This window comes from Macrosteles quadrilineatus, unplaced genomic scaffold (genome assembly GCF_028750875.1).
Source record: "Macrosteles quadrilineatus isolate MER2022 unplaced genomic scaffold, UCM_ALF_1.0 Scaffold_3__2_contigs__length_128488019, whole genome shotgun sequence".
In the NCBI taxonomy this organism is placed as follows: domain Eukaryota; kingdom Metazoa; phylum Arthropoda; class Insecta; order Hemiptera; family Cicadellidae; genus Macrosteles; species Macrosteles quadrilineatus.
The window spans coordinates 81,108,691-81,131,647 of record NW_026542596.1 but is presented as its reverse complement, the minus strand read 5'-3'; the positions used below and the strand labels follow the sequence as shown (position 1 = coordinate 81,131,647).

The 22,957-nt window shown below is 35.1% G+C and overlaps 1 protein-coding gene across 3 annotated transcripts in view; it reads left to right on the top strand.

Annotated features, from left to right (window-relative positions):
• Positions 1-1,970: 1,970 nt before the first annotated feature.
• Positions 1,971-22,957, top strand: part of LOC128988753 (band 4.1-like protein 5) — a 33,011-nt gene continuing 12,024 nt past the window's right edge. For all 3 annotated transcript variants that reach the window (XM_054410355.1, XM_054410353.1, XM_054410354.1), the window contains exons 1-12: positions 1,971-2,487; positions 12,872-12,976; positions 13,908-13,950; positions 14,212-14,388; positions 15,163-15,283; positions 15,565-15,652; positions 16,762-16,850; positions 17,516-17,617; positions 18,348-18,485; positions 19,616-19,735; positions 20,726-20,919; positions 21,885-22,010. In XM_054410355.1, coding sequence (XP_054266330.1) covers positions 2,335-2,487; positions 12,872-12,976; positions 13,908-13,950; positions 14,212-14,388; positions 15,163-15,283; positions 15,565-15,652; positions 16,762-16,850; positions 17,516-17,617; positions 18,348-18,485; positions 19,616-19,735; positions 20,726-20,919; positions 21,885-22,010 — 1,456 coding nt within the window. In that variant the 5' untranslated portion in view covers positions 1,971-2,334. The remainder of the gene's footprint in view (positions 2,488-12,871; positions 12,977-13,907; positions 13,951-14,211; positions 14,389-15,162; positions 15,284-15,564; positions 15,653-16,761; positions 16,851-17,515; positions 17,618-18,347; positions 18,486-19,615; positions 19,736-20,725; positions 20,920-21,884; positions 22,011-22,957) is intronic.

The window sequence follows — 22,957 nt, the reverse complement described above, 5'->3', positions numbered from 1 at the left end:
TTGGTGTTTGCTTATTTATCCTATGTTCCCTCACATTCAGTTAAATAACGTAACTTTTATGTATTTATAACCTTTAAGTGCTCTGTGAAACCAGGTAAGGTACCTGGACTAAAAAACTTTGGCTCGACTTGGGCTTATGTTGACAAAGTTTTCTAACTGTTAAAATAATAATTTATATGTTTAAACTCTTGAGTCCCACCTACATGTATGTAAAGCCCTGCTACCAACCAACGTAGCGTCCAAGTGTAGTTTGAATTTGCTGCGCTCAAAATATTGGTTGAATGAGAAGAAACAGTTACTTTTTTATATTGGCTCGTTTGGGGAAGTCTGCTCTTTCTCGTGGTGTATTTCGTTTTTCAATATTCGTGACGGTAACCTTGCTGCGGTCGATCTAAGTCAGACATTGAGCTGTACTTTTTGTTGCTGGTCGTTTACTAACTTATTAGGCTAATTAGTTCTGCTATTATTTTTCTGTAAACAATGTTATGGGGGTACTTCACTTTGGAATGACGATAACAAGTGTTTGTCATTCTCAGTGAAGTGCACAAAATGTACTACATTGCAGCATAGAAATTTATAATCTGCAAGAACATGGTAACCATAAGGTAAACCAATTGAGATAATAAGTGATATTTTCTGATTAGATTTTGATGATGGAGTGGATTTATTGTGTAGAGATGTTGGCCCATCAATGCAGTAGGCTTTTGATCCACCACTATCAAACCGTGGGTTACCCGGTTAGCCGTGGGGGGCACCAACTTTTGGGTTATTATATTCAACCAAGTGTTATTATTCCTTGTGCCAGCCCTAAAAGTAACAGGATTTTGAAAACCATCCAAGCTCCAAGACAGCCCCCCTGGTCCAGGTCCACACAACCTTAGTTCTAAAAAGGAAAAGAGGAAACAAGTCAGTTTCATATGAAGTTAGACCACAAAAAAGAGGGAAACTCAAAAGTAGAAAAACTCTTACTGAAATGATTCTAGGTGTAAATGACAAAACATTCTCACCCAATGTTTTTGAGTTTGACAGTTTCATTTCACTTTTTATAGCGCCAGTCAGCTGTAAAAGTGGGGCCTGAACACTTCATGATATTGGTTTAATTTCATATATAAAGCACGGCCGCCTTTAACTCCAGGCCACGGCCTTCGAACTGGCAACGTCGCAAGTGGTGTTGTATCAGCTGTTTTAGTTTGGAAGTAACTAATGGTATTTGTCACTGAGCTATAATTCTAACTGGAGGTAGCACTGAATGTCAAAGATGCGTGTCGCCAGCCGCCATGTTTGCGTGAGGTGGGTGTCCATAAGAAGCCATGTTATTGCTATGACAAAAAAACTCACTGCTATACAACCTAGTTATAAGAAGCCATGTTATTGCTATGGTAAGAAAACTTACTGCTATACCAACCTAACAAAATCAGCGACTCGCTTTTGACAGACTTCTGCCATGGCAGTGCTACCTCCAGTTATAATTTTAGCTCAGTGGGTATTTGAGTACAAAAGATGTTTACGAAAGATTTTTTTCTGGACTATGACAATATTGACCCCGCTTAAAAATGTACAGATATAGATTTTAATTCATATTGTTTCAATTTTCAATTCTGTATGTTTTATTTTCAATATTATAATAAATTAATGTTCATAAATTCAAAATTAAATCAATAAAGTGCGAATTAATGAGCTGATGTCACCTGTCTGCCATGTTATCTTATGGGACGTCTGTCACTGAACAACACCACTTGCGTTGTTGCCAATTCTACCAGGCCGCGGCCTGTAGTTAAAGGCGGCCGTGGTTAAAGACGGCCATGCTCCAGGCCGCGGCCTGTAGTTAAAGCATAAAGTAGGCCGTGGTTTTCCTCCTAGGTCTGTGTCCCAACCCAAATCGACCGGGACTGAGGACTGAGCCAACTTTCGTTTCGTTTCGACTGTTTCGAGTTCCGTTCCGTTCCGATCCGACCGAGCTCTACCAACAGTGCTAGCTAGCTAGGGCGACGACGTATAGAATTTACATTACAGTATTTTGTTTTGTTTTGATCAGTTAATGCTTTGTTTCTGAAGAATTTACTATGTGAACAATTTTATTCTTATTTTCGATTAGTGTTAGTTAAATAAACCTATGTTATGATTGTTTATACTAAGTTTAAGTAACTTAGGCTTTTAAACAATGTTGTGACACTGGGTCAAAAACAAAAAGACTAGGCCTAGGCCTACTTACCGTTTATCGATGTTTACGTTTACGATGATTTAAGAAGACTGTTTGGATTTTATTGTGAACTATTTTACCATTTATTCTTGGGTATCTAAAATTACCTACATTAGCCTCGGAACCCTGTAAAGATGTTAAGATTCTTGAGTAGAAAAAGGGGCAGAAATGCCCAAAAAACATCTACACTAATCAAACCAGGAAGTCAGAGATATACTTCTCACAAGAACCTTGTACAGTGTAAAGTTATTTTATTGGATGGCACTGATCTCTCTGTTGATCTATCGGTAAGTGTTTTGCTTTTCTTTACATAAGTTAGGCTTAGACAACAGGCTACACGTTCGACCTAGGTAGGCCTAAATCCTGAGAAGCCTACAGTTTCTTAACATGGGAAGGCAAATTTTTAAGAAATATTGATGTATCAGGTTACTTAACGATAGATTGTTTGGTAAATCTGAACTTTCTGGATTTGGCTGCACTTTACTTGACGTCCTACACTAATTCGAATGAAAATATCGATCGATATATCGATTAATCGATTGCTTCATTCGATATATTGTTTGGTTAGTTAGGTAAGGTTAACCTAACCTAGGCCTAACTAACCAAACGATATATCGAATGTAAATATTGAATCGAAAAAAACAATCAAATGAGTGTAGAACGTCAAGTAAAGTGCGGCCCTGGATTTTTTTTTAAAACGTTGGTTTTTAATTTATTCTTACGATCTTAACCCTAGCAGTGGCCAACGACGCTCGTTCGCCGTGACACCTAGAATGGTCACCAGCGTAATACCCACGCTATTATGGGTCGACATTTTTGTAATGGTGAAAACACCGCTTATGTAGGCCTATAATCAACTCTGATATGAACAATTATTTAAGTTACCATTTGAAAGATGACATTTTGAACATTAACTTTATTATATAAACAAACCCTGTAGTAGGCCTAGGTATATTAGTGTTTCCTCTTATTTGTAGTGTTTCCTCTTATTTATGTAATAGGCATCAGTTTGTTGAAATGAAATATCTAGATTATGGTAATTATTGTAATTATTTAAGAAGCTGTGTCTGTGAAGCTCAGGTGATTAAGTATGGAGTACCTCAGGGATCCATCCTGGGTCCATTACTTTTTTTGTGTTACCTGGATGGTCTGCCTAAGAGTACCAGCTTCAGTTCGATGTCACTATATGCAGATGATGCTAATTTAATTGTTAAAGGAAATTCCAGTTCTGATATTGAGCTCTCAGCCAATTTGGACTTAATGAGTACGGTATTCAAAATTTTTTAAATCAAAATAACCTTCTATTAAATACAAGCAAATCAATGATAGTAAGTTTCTCCACAAAACAAAATAAAATAGCTCTGGATCCAAAAATCAAAGTTGGCAATAACATAATAAATAAAGCAAATCAGACAAAATTTTTAGGACTTTTCATTGATCGACATCTATCTTGGAATGATTATGTTGATAATGTAGTGAAAAAGATGTCATCAGGAATATATGCACTGTGGCAAATGTCAAAAATATCTGACCTTACAGTGCTGAAAACAATATATTATTCTTTAATACACTCTCATCTGGCATACGGAATTTGTAGGTGGAGCTACCTCAATATATAATTTGGACAAAATTCTGATAAAACAAAAAAAAGCAATACGAATCATGTTAGGTTTAAAAAGCACAGAGAGTGTCGAAAACTTATTTAAAGATCTTAAAATTTTGACAGTTCACAGTCTTTATGTCTTAGAAACAATAAAGTATGTCAAAGAACATGAAAGTGATATATTTTTTGAATCCAAGCATCATTATGATACCCGAAATAAAATTATTTTTGATAAACATAATCTGCATTTTTATAAAAACAAAACTAAATATATGGTCACCAAATTTTTTACTCAGTTGCCAAATTTAATTAGAAATGAGCAAAATTACAATAAATTTAAAAAATTGCTGAAAGAATATCTTGTTAATAAAGCTCTCTATTCTTTTTCGGAGTTTCCTTAAGTGAGGGCTCCACTACTGGTTGCCTGGGTTTTATATATAGTTTTAAATATATTGTATTTTAGCTATATAGCATGAAAGTATGGGATTTTTAGTTAGGCCTATATGTGACTCTATTCTGATGCTGCAATGTATTCATACGAATAAAGTTTATTTTGACTTTGACTTTGACTAAATAACAATGTCACGATTAGAAGACAAATGAATTTTTGGCGCGGCACGACTTTTGCAGCTGGCACTTGGGAACTGTAAACACAACTTGTTTGGCATTACCCTGCTCGGGTGATTTTCGTCTTGGGATTTTGCGGGTGGTAGGTACCACTGGATAGCCGTTGATTTTATCTTCATTGTGGTAGCCTATTGATATTTAGAACAAAATATTGATTGCACAACAGGTACGGTTTTATGAAAACGGCTGCTTTCAAAATGTATAACAAATGGCTAACCAGTGGAATAAACTTACGCTATTGCATAGGCCTACAGTGTAAGTTATTATTACTAGTCATATAATATGTCATTTTGAAGAGGAAGAAATGTAGTTGTGATAAGTTAGTGGCAGCCCTACACACGGCACAGGGTTATTTCAGTTTTCTCTCTCTAAGATGACAAAAGTGCGTCGCTACTGTCAAGGTATCGTACACAGAGTGCCTTGTATTCGCCATTGCTTGTTGTAGCCGGCGAGTTTTCGCTCTTGTTTTAATCCGTGATTTATTACTAAATTCGTTATTATTTCGTAGGCCTATTGTTAGAGAAATGTGTGTGTGAATAACAGTAGGCCTAATCTTTATGCATTTTATTATGCACAAATTTTTACTGAATTTAGTGTAAAATTATGTTTATAAAAAGTATTTTGTATTTTTCTTGCGGTTGTATTTTGCGGATTTCCGTTTATTTATATTATTATGCCCCTAACGTGTAAAAACAAAAAATGTTAGGCCTACATTTTTATGTAGGTAATTGAACACACTACAAGATGACTAAGTTATGTTGGTTTTAAGTAAAAAGATTTAGTAGGCCTACGGTAGGTACAAAAGTTTTATAACTAAATACTATGAATTTGTTTTTCACAAAATTGCTTAAATACTAGGTACAAAAACATTTTAAAACTTATTTATAAATACAAAATTATTTTTACCATATAAAATGTATGACTTTTTTGGATTCCTTACTTTATAAGCTTTACAAACATGTATAAATCATTATTAGTATACACATGTTTATATAACTTTTTACAACACAAACTAACACTGAACGGTTTAAAAAATGTTCGTTTCTCTGTTTGTTATTATTTTTCGCCCCAAAAACTTATAAGAAAAATTTTCCTAACATGTTAGCCTACGTACCGGTATATATATTTCTATGTAGGGAATTAGATTGTCTACAAAATGTATATAGGCCCTAATGAATTTCCTGTAAACAATATGTAGAAACAATTGTAGGCCTACCGAGGAGACGTAGGAATTGGCTAACTCAGGAGCTCACTAACTCGGTCGTGTATCGGAACTGGCTAACTCTGGAACTGGCTAACCGTTCAGTCAGGAATTGGCTAACTCCGGAACCCGCTAACTCGATTTTGTCTCGCGGCGGAATTCGCTAACTCTGGAAGTCGCTAACCCGGCCGTGCCCACTGCATGGAGCGTTGCCAACCTTGCACGACAAAATAATCGTACATTACCGTATTTCAAAATTTCAGTGTCAATGAAGATACAGTAAATGTAATTGTTTTTGTTATCAATTTCACTTTTAACAGATAACTAGCCCAAAGTAATTCTAAAAGACAATTATTAAAAAATCATGAAAAGTGTTTTTTTAGGCTCGTCACACACTGCGTCCGGTCCGGTAAAATCGGATCCGGCATGCCGGATCAGGTGAATTCGAAAATCATTAATTCAAATGGAAGTCCCCACACTGCATCCGGTCCGGTGCTTCAGGTCCGGTCCGGTAAAATTATTTCGGTCGAGAAGCGATAGGCTTCCGGCAAGCTTCCGACGCCGGAGAGCTCGTGCATGCGCAGACGACTTCTAATCACCTCGTGACAGTGACAGTGGGCACTGACAGTAGCAGCAGACGTGGTTTTGTGGTTATTGTTTGCGCTGTACGACTTTTAATAAAATGTCATTGGAAAAGAAACTGATTGTGCTAGTACAGGTGTACCCTGAGCTATACGACCTAGGCCACAAGGACGTTTAAGCAAGAGCTGCTGCAACTACGATGATCTCTTCACTGTCACTGTCACTCATTGCTTTAGGGAAATTTTGTTGAACAAACTATACTGTATGTTGTTGGTTAAACACTTCTTCAACTCACAATACCGCTGTCCTCGCATAGACTCAGACTGTCGCCGGAACTGGAACGCCTGATGCAGTGTGTGGAGATTTGCCGGATCCGGTGAAAAACACCGGATCCGATTTTACCGGACCGGACGCAGTGTGTGACGAGCCTTATTTAACTCTACAATGGCCAGTTAAATGTTTATGATTTCGATCTTAAATATAAATGCCATAAGTATAAAGGAAAATAATAGAGTTGAAAAATATTGAAAAGGTAATAAATAATTAAACCTCTACGAAATTAAGCTAAACTACACGCTAGTTCTCAAACACGGAAAACAAATTTAATCGTAATGTCATCAAACATCAACCATCAGTCATCAACCATCGTAACTTTCATAACTAATTCATAGATTTAAAATTAAATGTTTGTCGTTGAATCGTCCAACTTACATGTAAAAATATGACATTAGACTAAGCTTTTATCTAGGCCTAATAGTTTAAGCCAAAGCATTGTAGGCCTACTAGTAAATAGTTGCCTAATTCTAAAATGTGTTGGATTTTTTAGTAATAATGTTACATGTTTTAAAACAGTTTTTAGATTGTACACCTAAGCACCACTAGGAGAAGATATAATAGGTACTCATATAACAAAACGTGACAGGGTAATTTTAATTCACGATTCTTAATCAACGAATTGACGGATTTTCTTAGTTGGGGTTCCTTTACATTGGTTTCACAATCGAAATAAACTATACCAAGCCATTGCTAGGTTCACCGTTCCCCGGTACTGAGCTACTCAATAGACAATAGCTTTGTTTTTGGATAAGATCAAGTAATTTTAGGTATGGCCACCATTCATAAGAATTGTAACAAACAAGAACGCCTGGGTCGATTTAGAACCAGCCTGGAGAAAAACTCCAGACTTTTAAAAAGTAGGCCTACTGAAAGACGTAAAATTAATATTAATTAAACAAAATTAAGAGGATGACCCGGGTTCTACACTAATAGCCTACGATAAAAGAAATTTACAAGTTTTATTTATGCGTAGACTAATTTTTAATGCAATCTATGAATAAATTAGGCCTACAACTTTATAATATTGTATTGATAAATATGTAGGCCTATTTAAATTCAATACCGGTAGCTCTATTTAAAAATACATTACCACTACAATGTATTTCTGGACTGACGTCCCAGTTGCTTACTATCTTGATTGTAATATCATTAACTAGCTGTACCCACGGGCTTTGTCCCGTTTAACTTCATATGTGAGCTCGTTCGCATGGCTCAATCACGTCCTGGTTGAAGTTCGTTCGCCACGCTCACTCACCTTTAGGTTGGAGCTCGTTCGCTGCGCTCACTTGTCCTGGTTGAAGTTCGTTCGCTACGCTCACTCACCTTTACGGTTGGAGCTCGTTCGCTGCGCTCACTTGCCTTCAGGTTAGCTCGTTCGCTACGCTACCTCGCCTCCGGGTTGAAGTTTGTTCGCTACGCTCACTCACCTTTTGGTTTCAAATTAGCTGTTGTCATAAATGTAAAAGAAATAATAGTGCTTCACCCTGTTGGTAATCCTTGTAACTTTAATGCTTTGAACATCATAGAACAGAACCAACTTGTTTAATTGAAACAGCTGTTAAGATTCATTAATTCCATTTAAATATGAGTGTACTCATAAGGTTCTCTCATAATCATACTCATAGTAGTTTACTCGTAGGGTTCTCTCGTAATCTTTACTGAATAACTGAATTACTAACATCGAACATTCTTAACTATATTTATGTCTGTGCCCTCCGCCTTGCCTCATTCCTCAAATTGCTCATTTTACTAATTTAGCCTCAGAATAGTTTTACAATTAGGCTATAATAAATTATTTGTTTTTAAGATTTTCTGAATATTTATGAATATTATTGTTTTCCAACAAATACGTAAGTCACTGATAGCGACTGAGCCTACGCACAGGCTTCCAGCCCATGTAGGCTTATTTCCTTAATGTATATGTTTAACATAGCATCTCTGAGACCTTACATCCTTTGTTGTTATTATTAAGTTTACATGTATTTTTATATTTAATTATTTTTATCTATGCAATAGAAAGTAAGGTGTCTGTTTCACTGGAAGTTATATAATTTATATTCTGCAATATTTTTGGAAATAAAGTATGTTTTAATTTGATTTTGATTTGATTTGGTTAACGTGGGAAACTCCAGAGCCACTGGGGCGGAGCCCAGAGGTCGGAGGCTAAAATACTTTCTGAGTGAGTGTTTACTACCCAAAAGGAAGATGCCTGCCAAGTTTTAGGTTCCTAGGTCTTATGGTTTCTGAGATTTCGTGATGAGTGAGTGAGTCAGTGGTATTTGAGCTTTATGTATATAGATTACTATTTCTAGATTCTCCTGTTCTTTTTGAACAAAATTAATATAACATTGGCTAGGTTTACTTGTACGGTTGAATTTTTATGAATTTTCAAAAAAAGGTCTGCAAAATCGCCAAAATGGGTTGGCCATTCCCCACTTCTAACATTGGCCACTGCAAGGGTTAATAAACAAGAAAATAACTTGAAAGCATTTTATCAAGTCACGGAAACCACTGCAAATTACGAAAATAGGTATATGGAACTATTTTCTCAAGTTGCGGAGCACATCGCTTGCCCGGAGGAACGAGGAGCGGAGTGATACAAACTGGAGACTACTTACTCTTGGGCTCCTAGAATAGGCCCATAATTGGAATACAAAATAGGCTATAAAAAAAAAAAAAAAAAAAACAATATGGTGCAACACAAATAAACAACCCTTAACCTACACTTTACCTTCCTAATCTAACCTTACCGGTACTCCAAAACACTTACTGGAGCCACGAATACTCATAAACCCCGTACCTGATTTCCTTTTTTTTCAATTGAAGTAGAGTAGAGCGAGTAACAAAAACAACTAACTTACATCGCTCAATTGGCCTAGTGCTATTTAATATTATTGGGGCTTATATTAGTATGACCTATTATTAGCTAAGTTAGTCTTAATCTTACTTAATCCCTCAATAAACTCTTGCTTCTTCTATTTTCAATTTTAACATTTCTCTATATCTTGTCACTATCCAAACAGGTTCAAAGTGTAATCAGTTTAACCCTAGAACGGCCACATAGAGTGTTTCTGTAGGGCCAGGCAGTTTTAGCCTTCCCTACAGCATTTAATCTCACAGTTTGTAAACCCCTTTTTTTATCAAAACCTATAATCTTATATACCATCGGATTTGGGACATCCTATAGAATCTGACTACTTTAAATTCTATGATTGGTTTGGTATATTATTGAATTCTTACAGAAAAACAAGGGAAACAAAAGACTGATTGAATAACAAAGACTGATTGAAAAAAAAGCACTGCGAAATAACAAAATTAGAATAATTGCTGCAGACAAGCCATATTGGCTTTTGTGGCTTGGAATTGTATGTGTTTTGTAAATTTGTATTTTTTTGGAAATAAATAATAATAATATTATATCAAAGGAAACATCTTCAAAATTTAGTTCATAAAATATATTTTTGTAACAAGAAACAAATAAACCTAAATTTCCATAAACTAAATTCCAAAAGTATGGCTCCACAACAATTTTTTTTTAACTCAAAATCAAATTTTTTTAGTCCATTAAGCAAAACAATGTAGGCCCTAAAAGGACATGTCAAATTCTTATTCTAACACGTACAAGAAGTGCCAAAAAGTTAGGCAGTCTAAAAGGATTGAGCAACAATAACACACAGACAAAAAAAAAATGGGAAACACACAGATAGAGAAAGCGAAACACATGCACAAACTTACAATTAGTAACAAACTCAAACAAGAAAGTTACTGATTATACTTACTTAACACATTCGCTGCTGAAAACCTTTAAACAGGCGCTCGCCAATTGCGGCGAGGCCCGGGCGGAGCCCCGACGCGCTAACTGAATCAGCGATCGCTATTGGTATTGAAATATCTCAGTAAGACGAATCACAAAAGAGCAGTGGTGATTGTTCTGCGTTACTCCGAAAGTGGACGTAGTTCACTGAAACACCCAAAGGTAGCAGCACTGCCTGGATCAATAACCAGAGTCTTTGTAATACGGCTCAAACTGAGAAAATCTCCGAAAACGGGACAAAAGCATTGCCAGACGGGATTTTACGGAAAATCTTTGTACCAACCTACACCAGAATAAAGCTCGCATTATAAGCTACAGGCTGGTAAAGATTACAACGTTCCCCGACAATGGCTGAACCCACACTGATCCGGCAAACAATGCAATGCGCGCTCCCCCACCCGTGGACCCCCCCCCGCTCCTCAGCTGAGACGCGCGGGGTCCACCGGTGGACCCGCCGCATCGAATGTGTTAAAATGACTACTTACAATGTTCTGTAGGATGGTGAAGAAATCATCAGTAGAGAAGAGTGGATAATCCAATAGAAAATCCCAGAGAATGTTTTTGAATTTTGAAAAGGTCTGGGTGCAGGCTGAACAAACAATGTGATTTAAGAGTTTTAAACTCAGTTGATCAAGAGTTAGATTGTGTTTTATCTAGTAACCTTTCAAACTGGATTTAAACTTTATCTCTGTACTTGGTATTGTGAGCATGATTATTCACCTCTTCTTTGCAAGGATTCTAGATCTTTCTTAACATTTAAGACGGAAACAAAGACATATAAACGGTGTACAGTCATTATATCTTCATTTATAAAAAGTGGTTTGCAATCGTCATCAGAGTCAGCATTTGCCAATAGTCTAATTGCCTTTCTTTGAATTCCAAAAACATTTTTTGTATGTGAAGCTCCACCTCAGAGTCTGAGGCCATACAAATAGGTACTCTGGAAAAAAGCTAGATAGGCCTTCTTTAGATATATTTTACCAACACATGCTTTAAGATTTCTTGGTATAAACATAGACAACTAACAGCGCAGACAGTTGGAAGACAGGTATTTTAATTTTCAAACATTAAAGATGTAGCCTACAAATTGTTTTACATATATTTCCCTACACAAACATTTCAAAACATTTGAAACCACCATACCACCTTTTGACTTGTTAAAATGTGTATATAATCCTAATAATTTATTCAATCAAAAACAAAATATATTTTTCTAGGAGTAGGCTACGCTTATTCTGCACGTAACGGAATGAGTGAACTCAGAATAATTATTTTAATGTGCATTACTTTTATAACTAGGCTATTTGTTTATTTGATGCCCGAGAGAGCTGCAAGTATGGTTTGTTTACATCATGCTTTATGCCTCATTGTCCCACAGGATTAGTCGCTACAATAGGCTACTACCTGGATCCCTTGTGATTAGTAGAGTTGTTTTATTGCCCCGACCTTATTGGACCCTTGGATTACGGGCTCAGCTAACTAAGCTCTCATCCCTTTAGTCACCTAAATTGTCAACCCGATTGTTCAGAACTGCTTTATGACTGTTTTAGCCCAACTTTGAAATACTGATTTTTTTTTAAGTTTGTTTAGTATTTTTACTAGGCCTATTTTTATTTAGAGACTCAATATTAAGTGTCTGTAGGCCCTATATAAAAGCTAGTTTCAAAAAATAGATTTTGAAATAAATAAACGAGATATGCATTAAGAAAACCCCTGTAAGTAGATATACATATAAATAAAAGGGCCACTTGATGATTGAATTTTCTTTGATCGCACACAGTGTATAAACAGTGATCGTCCTTCTTGTGGGTTATAGAAAGTAGGTAGGTTAATAGCCTAGGGAATAAACATGCAACAATGATGTGTTGTTTCCCACACTCACAGTTATATTTGCAACATCATTATGTTCTTGTTATGCGATCATTCACTAAGTTTTAGAAGTAGGCCAGTCCAATTAAATTGTTTCCATTTTATAATTGAACTTTTTACTGATATAAAAATGTGTAGGTTGTAATGTTAAAATGTGCTGATTTTATTTTTTATTTCCTTCCAATGGTCTAACAAACCAGTTTATTATTGTAAACATATTAGCCTAATAATGTTAAAGACGACTAGGATACTACTTAGGCCTACATGCCAAGAGACGAGCGAAACATGCAACTGGACTTAATTTTGACAACAAATAAATTAACAATAACTAAAATCTGTTTGAATAATACTAACAATAAATACAATCTGTATCTCTCTAAGACCCATCTAATTAATTACTATAAAATTTTTAAATACTTTTCACTCCAGTCTGTAATATCACAACTAAATATTAGTCCTACTTATTAACTATCACAGTTATTTTGTTTTCTACCCTTAATGAATCTAGATAATTGTGTAAACTTGTGTGACAACTTTGTCAGATCTATGCAGATTCAATGATTTAAATAGATGCACACTCCGAGTACTTGTGAATCACAAACCTTATCAAACCTTTGTATCTATGATTAATTTTTTCAGAAAAAAGCAATTGGAAATGACCTGTATGAGCAAGTATTTTACTCATTGGACCTGATTGAAAAGGATTATTTTGGGCTTCAATACACTGATGCTAACAATGTGCAGGTAAATACTAATTATATTTAACATAGATTAGAAATTTGAATTAATTTTTCATTTATGACAGAGTTTCATTTGCCGTCCAACCTTGGTATAACGAATCTGAAGGGACCGAACTAAATTTTTCGTTATATCAAGGATTTTGTTAAAACGAGATTCGTTAAATTGAGGTTAGGTTTGTAGGAATATTGCTAAGTTGAGGTTCAGAAACAGTATCTGTTGTTAATATAGGTTGAGATTACTTCATCAGTCCTCAGTGAATGAAATCAGTTGGTACATAGTGCACAGCAGACAGATGTGTTTATAAAAGAGCAGACGAATGTTAGCGCAAGCGTTGACGTCACCTTTCCCATTTCATTTTCATCAAGATTCTGTGATTTTTCAAAAACAATAATGTGGGGGTTTGTTATATTGAGGGAAAGACATATACAATTCGTAGAGTAGAGCTTAAATTCGCTATGTAGAGGTTCTGACAATGCTAAATTCGTTATATTGACATTATTGAGAGTCTTATTTTAGCCGGGATAGTTGAAAATTTGTTAAGTCAAGGTTGTTGATATGGTTTGTTCGTTATGTAGAGGTGAAATATTCATTGTGTCTTATGGAGAAATGTGTTATATCAAGGAATTTGTTATACTGAATCTCGTTATATCAAGGTTGGACTGTATTTAGATCAAGAATAATTTAATACCTTATAATATTGTTACGTGATATAATTTAAAACTTAATAATCATTGGTAATCCAGTATGTGAATGAGACAGGAAAAATGATTTATTATAACCATGTGAAAAGAAACATTTTTATGTTTTAAAAAGTGTTATTTTTGTTCGACTACTTCTGATGGACATTATTTTGAATTGCAGTGCTAAAGCTTTATTTTAAGTAATGGCAATAAACTTAACACTAATTTTGTTTTAATTTAATTTTCTTTTCCAGCATTGGCTTGACCCAACAAAGGCTATCAAAAAGCAAGTTAAAAGTAAGTACTACAACATAACATTTCTTGAAATAGCCTAATTTTATATGAGGCTTATATTAAAAAACTACCTTGTTTGTGTTTATTGTTGTAAATCCGAGTATTTATAGCATGTAAAATCGAAAGTAGTGTATGATTATCAAACAAAAATCATGACAAAATCACATTTGAAAAGAGGACAACTGAGCCTTCCTGTATTTACATGTTTGATAAGCAGTTTGTTTGTATCTCATTCCTGTTACTGATTATGATTGTATTGTCTAGTCGGGCCTCCTTACACTCTTCGACTCAAGGTCAAGTTCTACTCCTCAGAACCCAACCTGCTGAGGGAGGAACTCACCAGGTATCAGTTCTTCCTGCAGCTCAAGCAGGATATTCTGGAGGGAAGACTAGAGTGTCCTGAAAACACTGCTGTAGAATTGTCTGCCCTAGCTCTTCAATGTGAGTCTTTGTTCAATTTTAAAATTAATAGCATGGCAATACTACCTGTAACTCTAGTGTTGGAAGTTAATTGTCCTGGTATTATTAAAATTCTGCTGTAGTAGATTAAAGGAAAACATATTTCCAGTAAACAGTTTAATTTCATACAACTTTTGGCTATTGGTTAACCTAGACACTCAATTTTCATGTCAGTTTTAAAATTGAAAATGGATGTAGTTTGGTCAAACTACTAACAGAGTGATGATTACAATTACTGATTTCTGTTGATCCGCTAACTTGTTTAAGCAAGTCAAGCTTGAAGCAACACTTCCTGCAAAACTACACTCATCTTTTATGTTAAGGTACCTACATAAATTTAAATTATCAAATTGTTAAGAAAGAAAAAATAGTATACAGTGATAACTTAATTGACAGCTCATTCTATGAGTGGCTGATTCAACTATGTTCTAACGAGAATAAAAATTGGCTAACATAAAGCTGGTCCATACAGATGGGATGTCTTCTACAGCGTCTACATGTTAATGGCACAGCTAAACATATTAATACCAAGGGGGAGGATAAAGGAAATAATTAAGCAGTAACGTATCATCAGCCACACTGGGTTGCCCTGCATCAACACTCGATACAGCGGTGAATATTGTTGGTCAATACTCAATACTTTTATACTAAAAGGATTAAAATGAAAGTGAACACTTATATTCAGGTTTTAAAATTGTCTTTTAAGTTGGACTGGACACAAGACAGTTGTAGTTAATTTGCGCCTTGTTGGTTCAGCGGAGCTTGGTGACCATGAAGAAGGCTACCACACTCCAGCGGTCATCTCTGAGTTCAGATTTGTACCCAACCAAACTGAAGACATGGAGATACTCATATTAGAGGAGTATAAGAAATGCAGGTATGTAGCATGCTCGCTTTAACCAACAGTTTTTGGGATGATATTGTTTGGCCTTATCAGTGCTTTCCTTTTTGTTAATAAAAAGAAGTAAAAAAATGTAGTCATATGTTTTCCTCTAAAACCTCGTTTCCTTCATCAACTAAAAAAGCCCTTGACCTTTAAATACAATATTACAGTAGTTTTTTTTTCATGCCTGACCCTTGGGCTATATTTTTATAATATTCTCTAAAGTATAATTGTGAGGTCATAATTTTCTAACAATCATATTTTTACATCTGCAGAGGCTTGACCCCGGCCCAGGCAGAGATGAACTACCTCAACAAGGTCAAGTGGTTGGAGATGTACGGAGTGGACAACCACATAGTGCTGGTAATGTATCGTCTGTCACACAACATTACTGTTGTAGGCTACTTGACATTATCACTCTAAAGTTACCAACCTCTTGATGCTGGATGAAATCGGTTATTGAATACCTATTTGAATCCAATGATGTAATATTTTCAGTCCAGTTTGGATTTAGGTCAGGTATGTATCCAGATACAGTTGGAGCCATTGTTTCATCAATATTATGGTTTAGAAAATGCTCTTTCTACCTATGATTCCTTAACCTCAGTCACCAACAAGATTAGATTATAATAGGAGGGATTATAAAACTGAAAAATCTTTCTGATGCACTTACACAAAAGCTTGACAAGATCAACCGCTGATGAAAAACAATGATTTTATTTGCCTTTACTTTGGATTTATTAAACAATTATATTGTTTGACCTAGTGTCACTGGTAATTTATTCTTTTGGATACAGTTTTGTTTTTTTACTTAATGCTCTCAATGTAATTTTTTTTTTTTTAAGAGGTTGGCGGCCTCTTTTAACCTTGCATTTGCCCGTCCACATAGACTAAGCGCCCGTGCGTGGATCGTTAACAGTAAAGCAAGGAGTGAGCCGGTACAGTACAAAGGTGAACTGTACTGATAAAACGTTATCGCCAGTGACCAGGATTCGAACCCACGACATCGCTGCCTTGGGCCCGAAGTCCGCGACGCTACCGACTGAGCCACCGACTCACTAAAATGCTCTATTTTTAGTAATTGTCTTAGAACAGCAAAACTACTTTGATGGTAGTCTTCTGCATTACTGCTATCTATAAATTTTACTTAGGAATCAATCTATGTTTCAAGAATTTGGATTCACGAAGAGTGTACTTATATGGTGCTGTCCTTAGCCAGCCTAGCAGATAAAGATACACAACAGATAAAACATATAGTATCTATCTGTATGGGGTGAAGCTTATCCTGTACAAACATAAGATTGCCCTCTTAAAACCTCTTCAGAAACCCTGACCTCTTTATCGTTTACAAAGAATAACACCTGGAAGAAAATCTGGGTGCAAAAGTTTATGTTATAATCAAATTGTTTTAGTAAATTCATCAATTTTGGAAACCAACTCACTTTGCTATAATGTGCGTTTTGATTTTATAGGGCAAAGATGGCTGTGAATATGCTCTTGGCTTGACACCAACTGGCATACTGGTGTTTGAGGGAACTCAAAAAATAGGATTGTTTTTTTGGTAAGCAACATTTAAGTGTTTTCAACCTATTCCCACATGACACCACAAACCCTTATTTTTGTTGTAGGAGATACTTATACTTGAATCTTTCTAGATCTTTACCAAACACTATGGTGATCATCAGATTTAGTGTGATGTTAAAGCTGTCAGAACTTGAAGTTAAGTTTTTTAAGCTGTATGGTTTACAAATTTAAAGAATTTGTTACCCATGCCTGTAATGCTTTTCCCAAAGGTATTGCTTCTCCAGTTAAAATATAATAGTTTGTAAATTACGCAACAAAAGATATACTTTCAGTACAAAACTTTTTGGTGTTAGTAACCTAATAGTAGAGCCAGTGTATTTATTAGGTTGCCGTTAAATGTTGGAAAAAAACAAACAGTACTAAGACCACCCTCTAAGGATCCCTGGGAATAATCTTTATTCTACAGAGCCCACTTTAATTTTTTATTTAACATCAAAAGTTTCCACTGCCATCGCTCTGTTGAGTGACTGTTTGTTCTCTTGATTCTTTCAACCCAGGGGCAACCATCAGATTTGTAAAGAAATTGGAGTGAGAAGGTGAACAAGAGGGATAAATGTCAATAAATTATACTAAATAAGGGAAACGCTTTATTTGTCTTAACAATATTTTTTTAATATTGTGTAAACCACTAATTTATTGTAGGCCGAAGATTGGAAAGTTGGACTTCAAGAAGAAGAAGTTGACGTTGGTAGTTGTGGAAGATGACGACCAAGGAAGAGAGCAGGAGCACACCTTTGTGTTCAGGTAGGCTTTAACATCTGTTTGCTATTCTCTGTGTAAGGTTTTGTATTCTTTACAGATCTTCTTCCAATTGTTCTTGTTGATTAGGATCCAAGCAATCAAATTCCAAATCCAACAGACAAAAAATTCTATCCATATATTTACGTGTTACAAAGTAGCCTAACTCTTTATATTCCAAGTGTCTAAATTGCAATACCCTCTTGTTGTTTATTGTAAGAAAATTGGAAAATTCTCATTTACAATGCGAAAGACAACTTTTTTGATTTTCTCCAAAAAACCCATATTCTAACAAAAAATTGGATTACATGATCAGTCTACAGTTTGAAAATGTCTAAAAATGTTGTCAATGTCAAGAGAATATTAGCCTAGGCAATACACAGAAATGAAAGGTATGTAAAGCCACATAAATTAAAGCTTTTTAGAAAGATAACTAGTCCCTTTGGCAATAAATTTCCTTATAATCTACCTAAGAAAATATTTCAAGCAAACTTTCAAAAAATGTCTCAAAGAATTTTATTTTCAAACTTTTCCTTCAAGGATTTTTTAATTTATGAAATGTATTTGTATTATTATTACTGTCATACAACACTTTTCAAACAGTTGTTTAATTATTTTAAGAACTTTTTTCATATTTAACAATTTGACACTGTTAAATGTGTTACGGTTTAGTATTCTCATGAATCTAAAGATTTTTTTATTTGATTTTATTAATGTCTCTGCTTTCCTTTTGTAGACTTCACAACGAGAAAGCCTGCAAGCACTTGTGGAAGTGTGCAGTAGAACATCATGCCTTCTTTAGACTTAGAGCACCAGTCAAGGGCCCCTCTGCCAGACAGAATTTTTTCCGAATGGGTTCCCGATTTAGATACAGGTATGTATGTGCCATGATTTCTATTTTAGTTTGAAGGATTTAACTACAGTATTTATTACTTAACGTTTCTTAATTTAGTATCATACGTTATATCAGCACACTTGGGAACTGGAGCTTTTAATCATTGATGATGATAATGTGCATAGTATTTTTACCAGATCGTGTCTGTAAAAACCTTATTAGAGGTTTATTTAATAATGATAATTACTGACCAAACCATAATGATGCAGGCCTAATTATGCATTCTCCTAGGAATAGGCGGGATCATACTTTATGTTCAGGACATGACAGGATTTTACTTCCTTCCTGATTTTCAGAATATGAACGGAAGAAGAAGACTTAATCTTCCATGCAGTAAGGAAAACTTATGTTTGTTTTAAAATTCTTAAGTAAAAATCTTAAGTAGAAATTTCTTAAGTAATTCTTAAGTTAAAATTCTAGCTAGTGGCAAATTGAGAAAAATATAAATTTTCTGTCTTTATTGTATACTGTTCTGTGCCATCATAACTCATGGTAGCAGCAGGATTGTTACTATCTCTTACGATCCCGGAGATAACATTAACTTTTCCCGCTACAGTAACAAAATCCTCTGTATCTCACAGGATCTCGGAGACAACATTATCTCCTCCTGTACAGAACTAAAATTCTCAGTACAGTATCTCACACGATCACAGTAGCGATGATATCGTGAACATCTCCCACAATCGTAGGGACATCATTATCACCGCTCATGCGAAATCGGGGACTGTTGGAACAAATCCCGTATCACATGCAGTCCTTCTGGAATATTAGGAATATATTTTTTTTACGTAAACTTATTAAAATGTTCTGACTCATATCAAGGCAGCACTTTAAAAACAGGCCGTAATGCCCCTCTGACATGACGTCATTGTAGGCGACGGCAATGACGTAATAATTGCCGTTTGTGATCAGCTGCTTGTTTTAATCTATTCTTGGAAAACAAAATTAGAACTAAAAAATAACCTTACGTCATTACGTTGCCTATGATGACGTCATCTCTGAGGAGCATTACGGCCTGTTTATTTAGTGTTGCCTTGTCCATACTTATTGACCACTCCTCTTGCTGTTACTTAAGAGTAACTGATTTTATATATTGTTTATTTTGACAGTGGGAAGACAGAGTTCCAAACAACACAGCAAAACAGAGCGAGGAGAACAGTGCAGTTTGAGCGAAGGCCAAGTCAGCGTTACGCGAGGCGCCAATCACACGTATTGAGAGAGAAACAAAGGTAACATGATAAAATCAAGTTAAAACAAAATAGAAATGTATAAAATAGTGGAAATAATAATTTGTAAATTAATCTCGCTATTGTAGACTTTTTAACAATGTATTAAAATGCTGCATTTAATTGATCTTGTAAGTAAAAATAATTGAGTTAAAAAGTTTGAATTAAGCTTCAGGATAATGTAAAACCAATAACAAAAATAGAGGGTGTAATACAGTAGACTCCCTCTTATCCAGACTCCTCGGGTCCGGTTAAACTGAGGTCCCCAAAAACTCGTTAAAACGGGACTGGTTAAATGCATACTGTATACATTATTTGACTTAAATTTAGGAGAGCATTGTATTTAGACACGTGATCACTGGTCTCAAATCTTTCCCTTTAGAACAATCGTTTCAGTACTGCCCGCTTCTTGCCGATCTAGTCCAGTTAAACTGATGTGCTGATAAAAATTGTCCGGTTAAAGAGATGTCATTTCCGCCGAGTGTACTCCGGTTAAACCAGTGTCCGGTTAAAAGTTGTCCAGATGAGAGGGAGTCTACTGTAGATTCAAATTGCAACTGCCATTACCATTTATCGAGTAAAAATTTCTACTTTTGTGTTGTATATTTTATGTGTCTCTATGGACTTATTTAAAGGTAAGCCTACTTTCCTGTCAATTTCCTTAATAATTCCTGGCAAATGCCCTAACTTTATATAAAAAATAAACTGATACTTTTTAAGAATAGAAAGTATAGGATTTCAAAGATATGGCTAATTTTCCTGAGAAAACTGGAATGCATTAGTCTATTTCCCGCAGATTTACTGTAGGATAAATTTTACTGTGTTGTTATGTATGGCATTTTGTGTATCGCTGAGCCTCGTGACCAATATTCTCTAGTAAGCAGCACTAAACTCAATCTATTTACAGAAACACTTACATACAATCCAAATATAGATTGAGTGTTTTCACTTAATTTTTTAACAAAATATTTACTTTATGTCTGTGATCATCAGAGGTAGTAACACATCAGGCGAGACTGCAGCAAAGAAGAGTGAGGGCCAGGCGTCTAGCAGTAGCAGTGAGGTGTCAGTGGTGCCCGCGCCTGTTGTGGTTGTTCCTGTAGAGACAGACGACACAGCTCCTTTGGCGTCTGACACTGCGTCACTCGTGGGAACCCTCCGCAGGCGCAAGTCTAACTCTAACTCTGGTCTGTATATCTGTGTAGTCTGTTTGGGCTAGGTACTTCTCATAATTGGGCAGTAATCTTTTGATGACAAAACATTTGATTTGACTTACACTAAATATAATTTATGTAATTGATCTAATATGAAATGTTGTGAAGTATTATAGATTTTAAAAACTAAGTGAATATTTTGATTAAATGAAAATAGTAAGTTAAATGAAACTTACTTTAAAGGTATGCAAGTATAATGATACTGGAGATAAAAATGAATGACCTTGGTTGGCTAAAAATAAACACTATACAATCACCTAATTTTTTATTCACTGTTCATAAAATAATAGTTACCCTCATCTTTTCCATATACCAATACAATGTGCTGAGCCTGAACTTGAAAATAAATAAAAATTTATGTAAAAAAAAATCAATGGAGATACTTCATACTTTCTTCTGAAATGGTGACCGTACCATAAATAAGCCAACTAAATAAATAAGTCGTAGGTATTTTAAGCCAAGTATGAATATAGATAGGGATGAGTGGCACGATTGTAGTCTTGTTAGTTACTAAGGCCAACATGTTCCTTAGACACAGCTGTTAATTAATAGCCCATACAGCTAATGGAAACTACCTACAGTTTGTAGTGGAATCCGATAGATAGATATTACTTGATACAATTACTGCTTCAATGAAAGCTGTTAGTGCAAAACCAACTTATTCCTCTAAACTTAGTGTTAGCCTAGCTGATTATATTGATTTTTAACTTCCTAAAACCAATGTTAGTTTTTTAAATAATTTATTACATTGTCTATTTAAAATAATTATATTTTGAGTTTGTAAAATAACTAATTCATCATGTTACCAAAAATAAACTTTCTTAACATTATGTATGCCTAACAAAACATGTATTTCGCTTGTAAGTGCATGTATAGATCATGTAATTCTCTGGAGATATAAACTTATGAAATCACAGCCAACCGAGATTTATTTCCAGGTGTAGCTGAAGAGAGACTTGATTCATTGTTGAAGAGTTTGGCTAAAGAAACAATCACAAATCACAATTTAGAAGATAAAAACGATTCCAGTTCCCCCTTGTCCAGCCTCTCTAGTAAGGCTGAAGGTAAATCACAAAGTTCTGCATGCAAAACCATTCCTCTAACCTGGGTGGCAGGTCTAACAAATTCTGCACATTCCATACTTCGATTCATACTTAATTCATACATAATGCTTTAAAGTATTCTGGCTTCATACAGTAGAGTTAAAATTAAAACATTTTTCTCAACACTCAAACCCACCACCTATTTTAAGTTAATTCACATCAACGTCAACATTCAAATTATTAAGGACCACCAAACATCAATGCGAATAAATTTTCTAGTTCAAATGTATTCAGATTAAACCTTTGATTACGGATATAAGTAAAATACTGATTTCTATGTAAAAGCACCACCTAGTATTAGAATAAAATGTGCATAGTCGAATTATATCTAAGAGTTAATCCTGCTGTTAGTTATCGACTTTGGTCAAATACATGATATACTTTTTACAAAGCCAAACCATAAGCTTATGGTAAATTATTGCACCTTTTATGTTACATCAACTATCATGAAAACCTAAAAGATAAAAGGAACATTCATAGTGTAACCCTGTTAGAGGCTCATTCAGATACAGTACAACCTACTTACCCGTCACTTACGGGACCGGTACCACAGTACGAACAGTGAAAAAGAATAATGTTCCGAGGAGCATATTAAATTACCAAAAATTAATTGCTCAACTGACATTGATGAATCGTGCGGGATCTTGGAAGAGGATGCTAATGTTTTCTGACTGCTTGAGACATTCAATATTTTAACACAATTGCTGGAGACAATGATGTTACCGTGATTTCGGGAGACGTTCAGTAATTTTCCAAAATCGCAGTATTCGACGATGATGTCACTGCAGGAGATATTCAGGAGTTGTAATTCTTGATTTGTTCTAATCCTCCAAATTCCTTCTTCTTCAATTGGGCCATATATACGTCTGAGAATTTTGTTTTTGAAAATTATTAGCTTCTTTTCATCT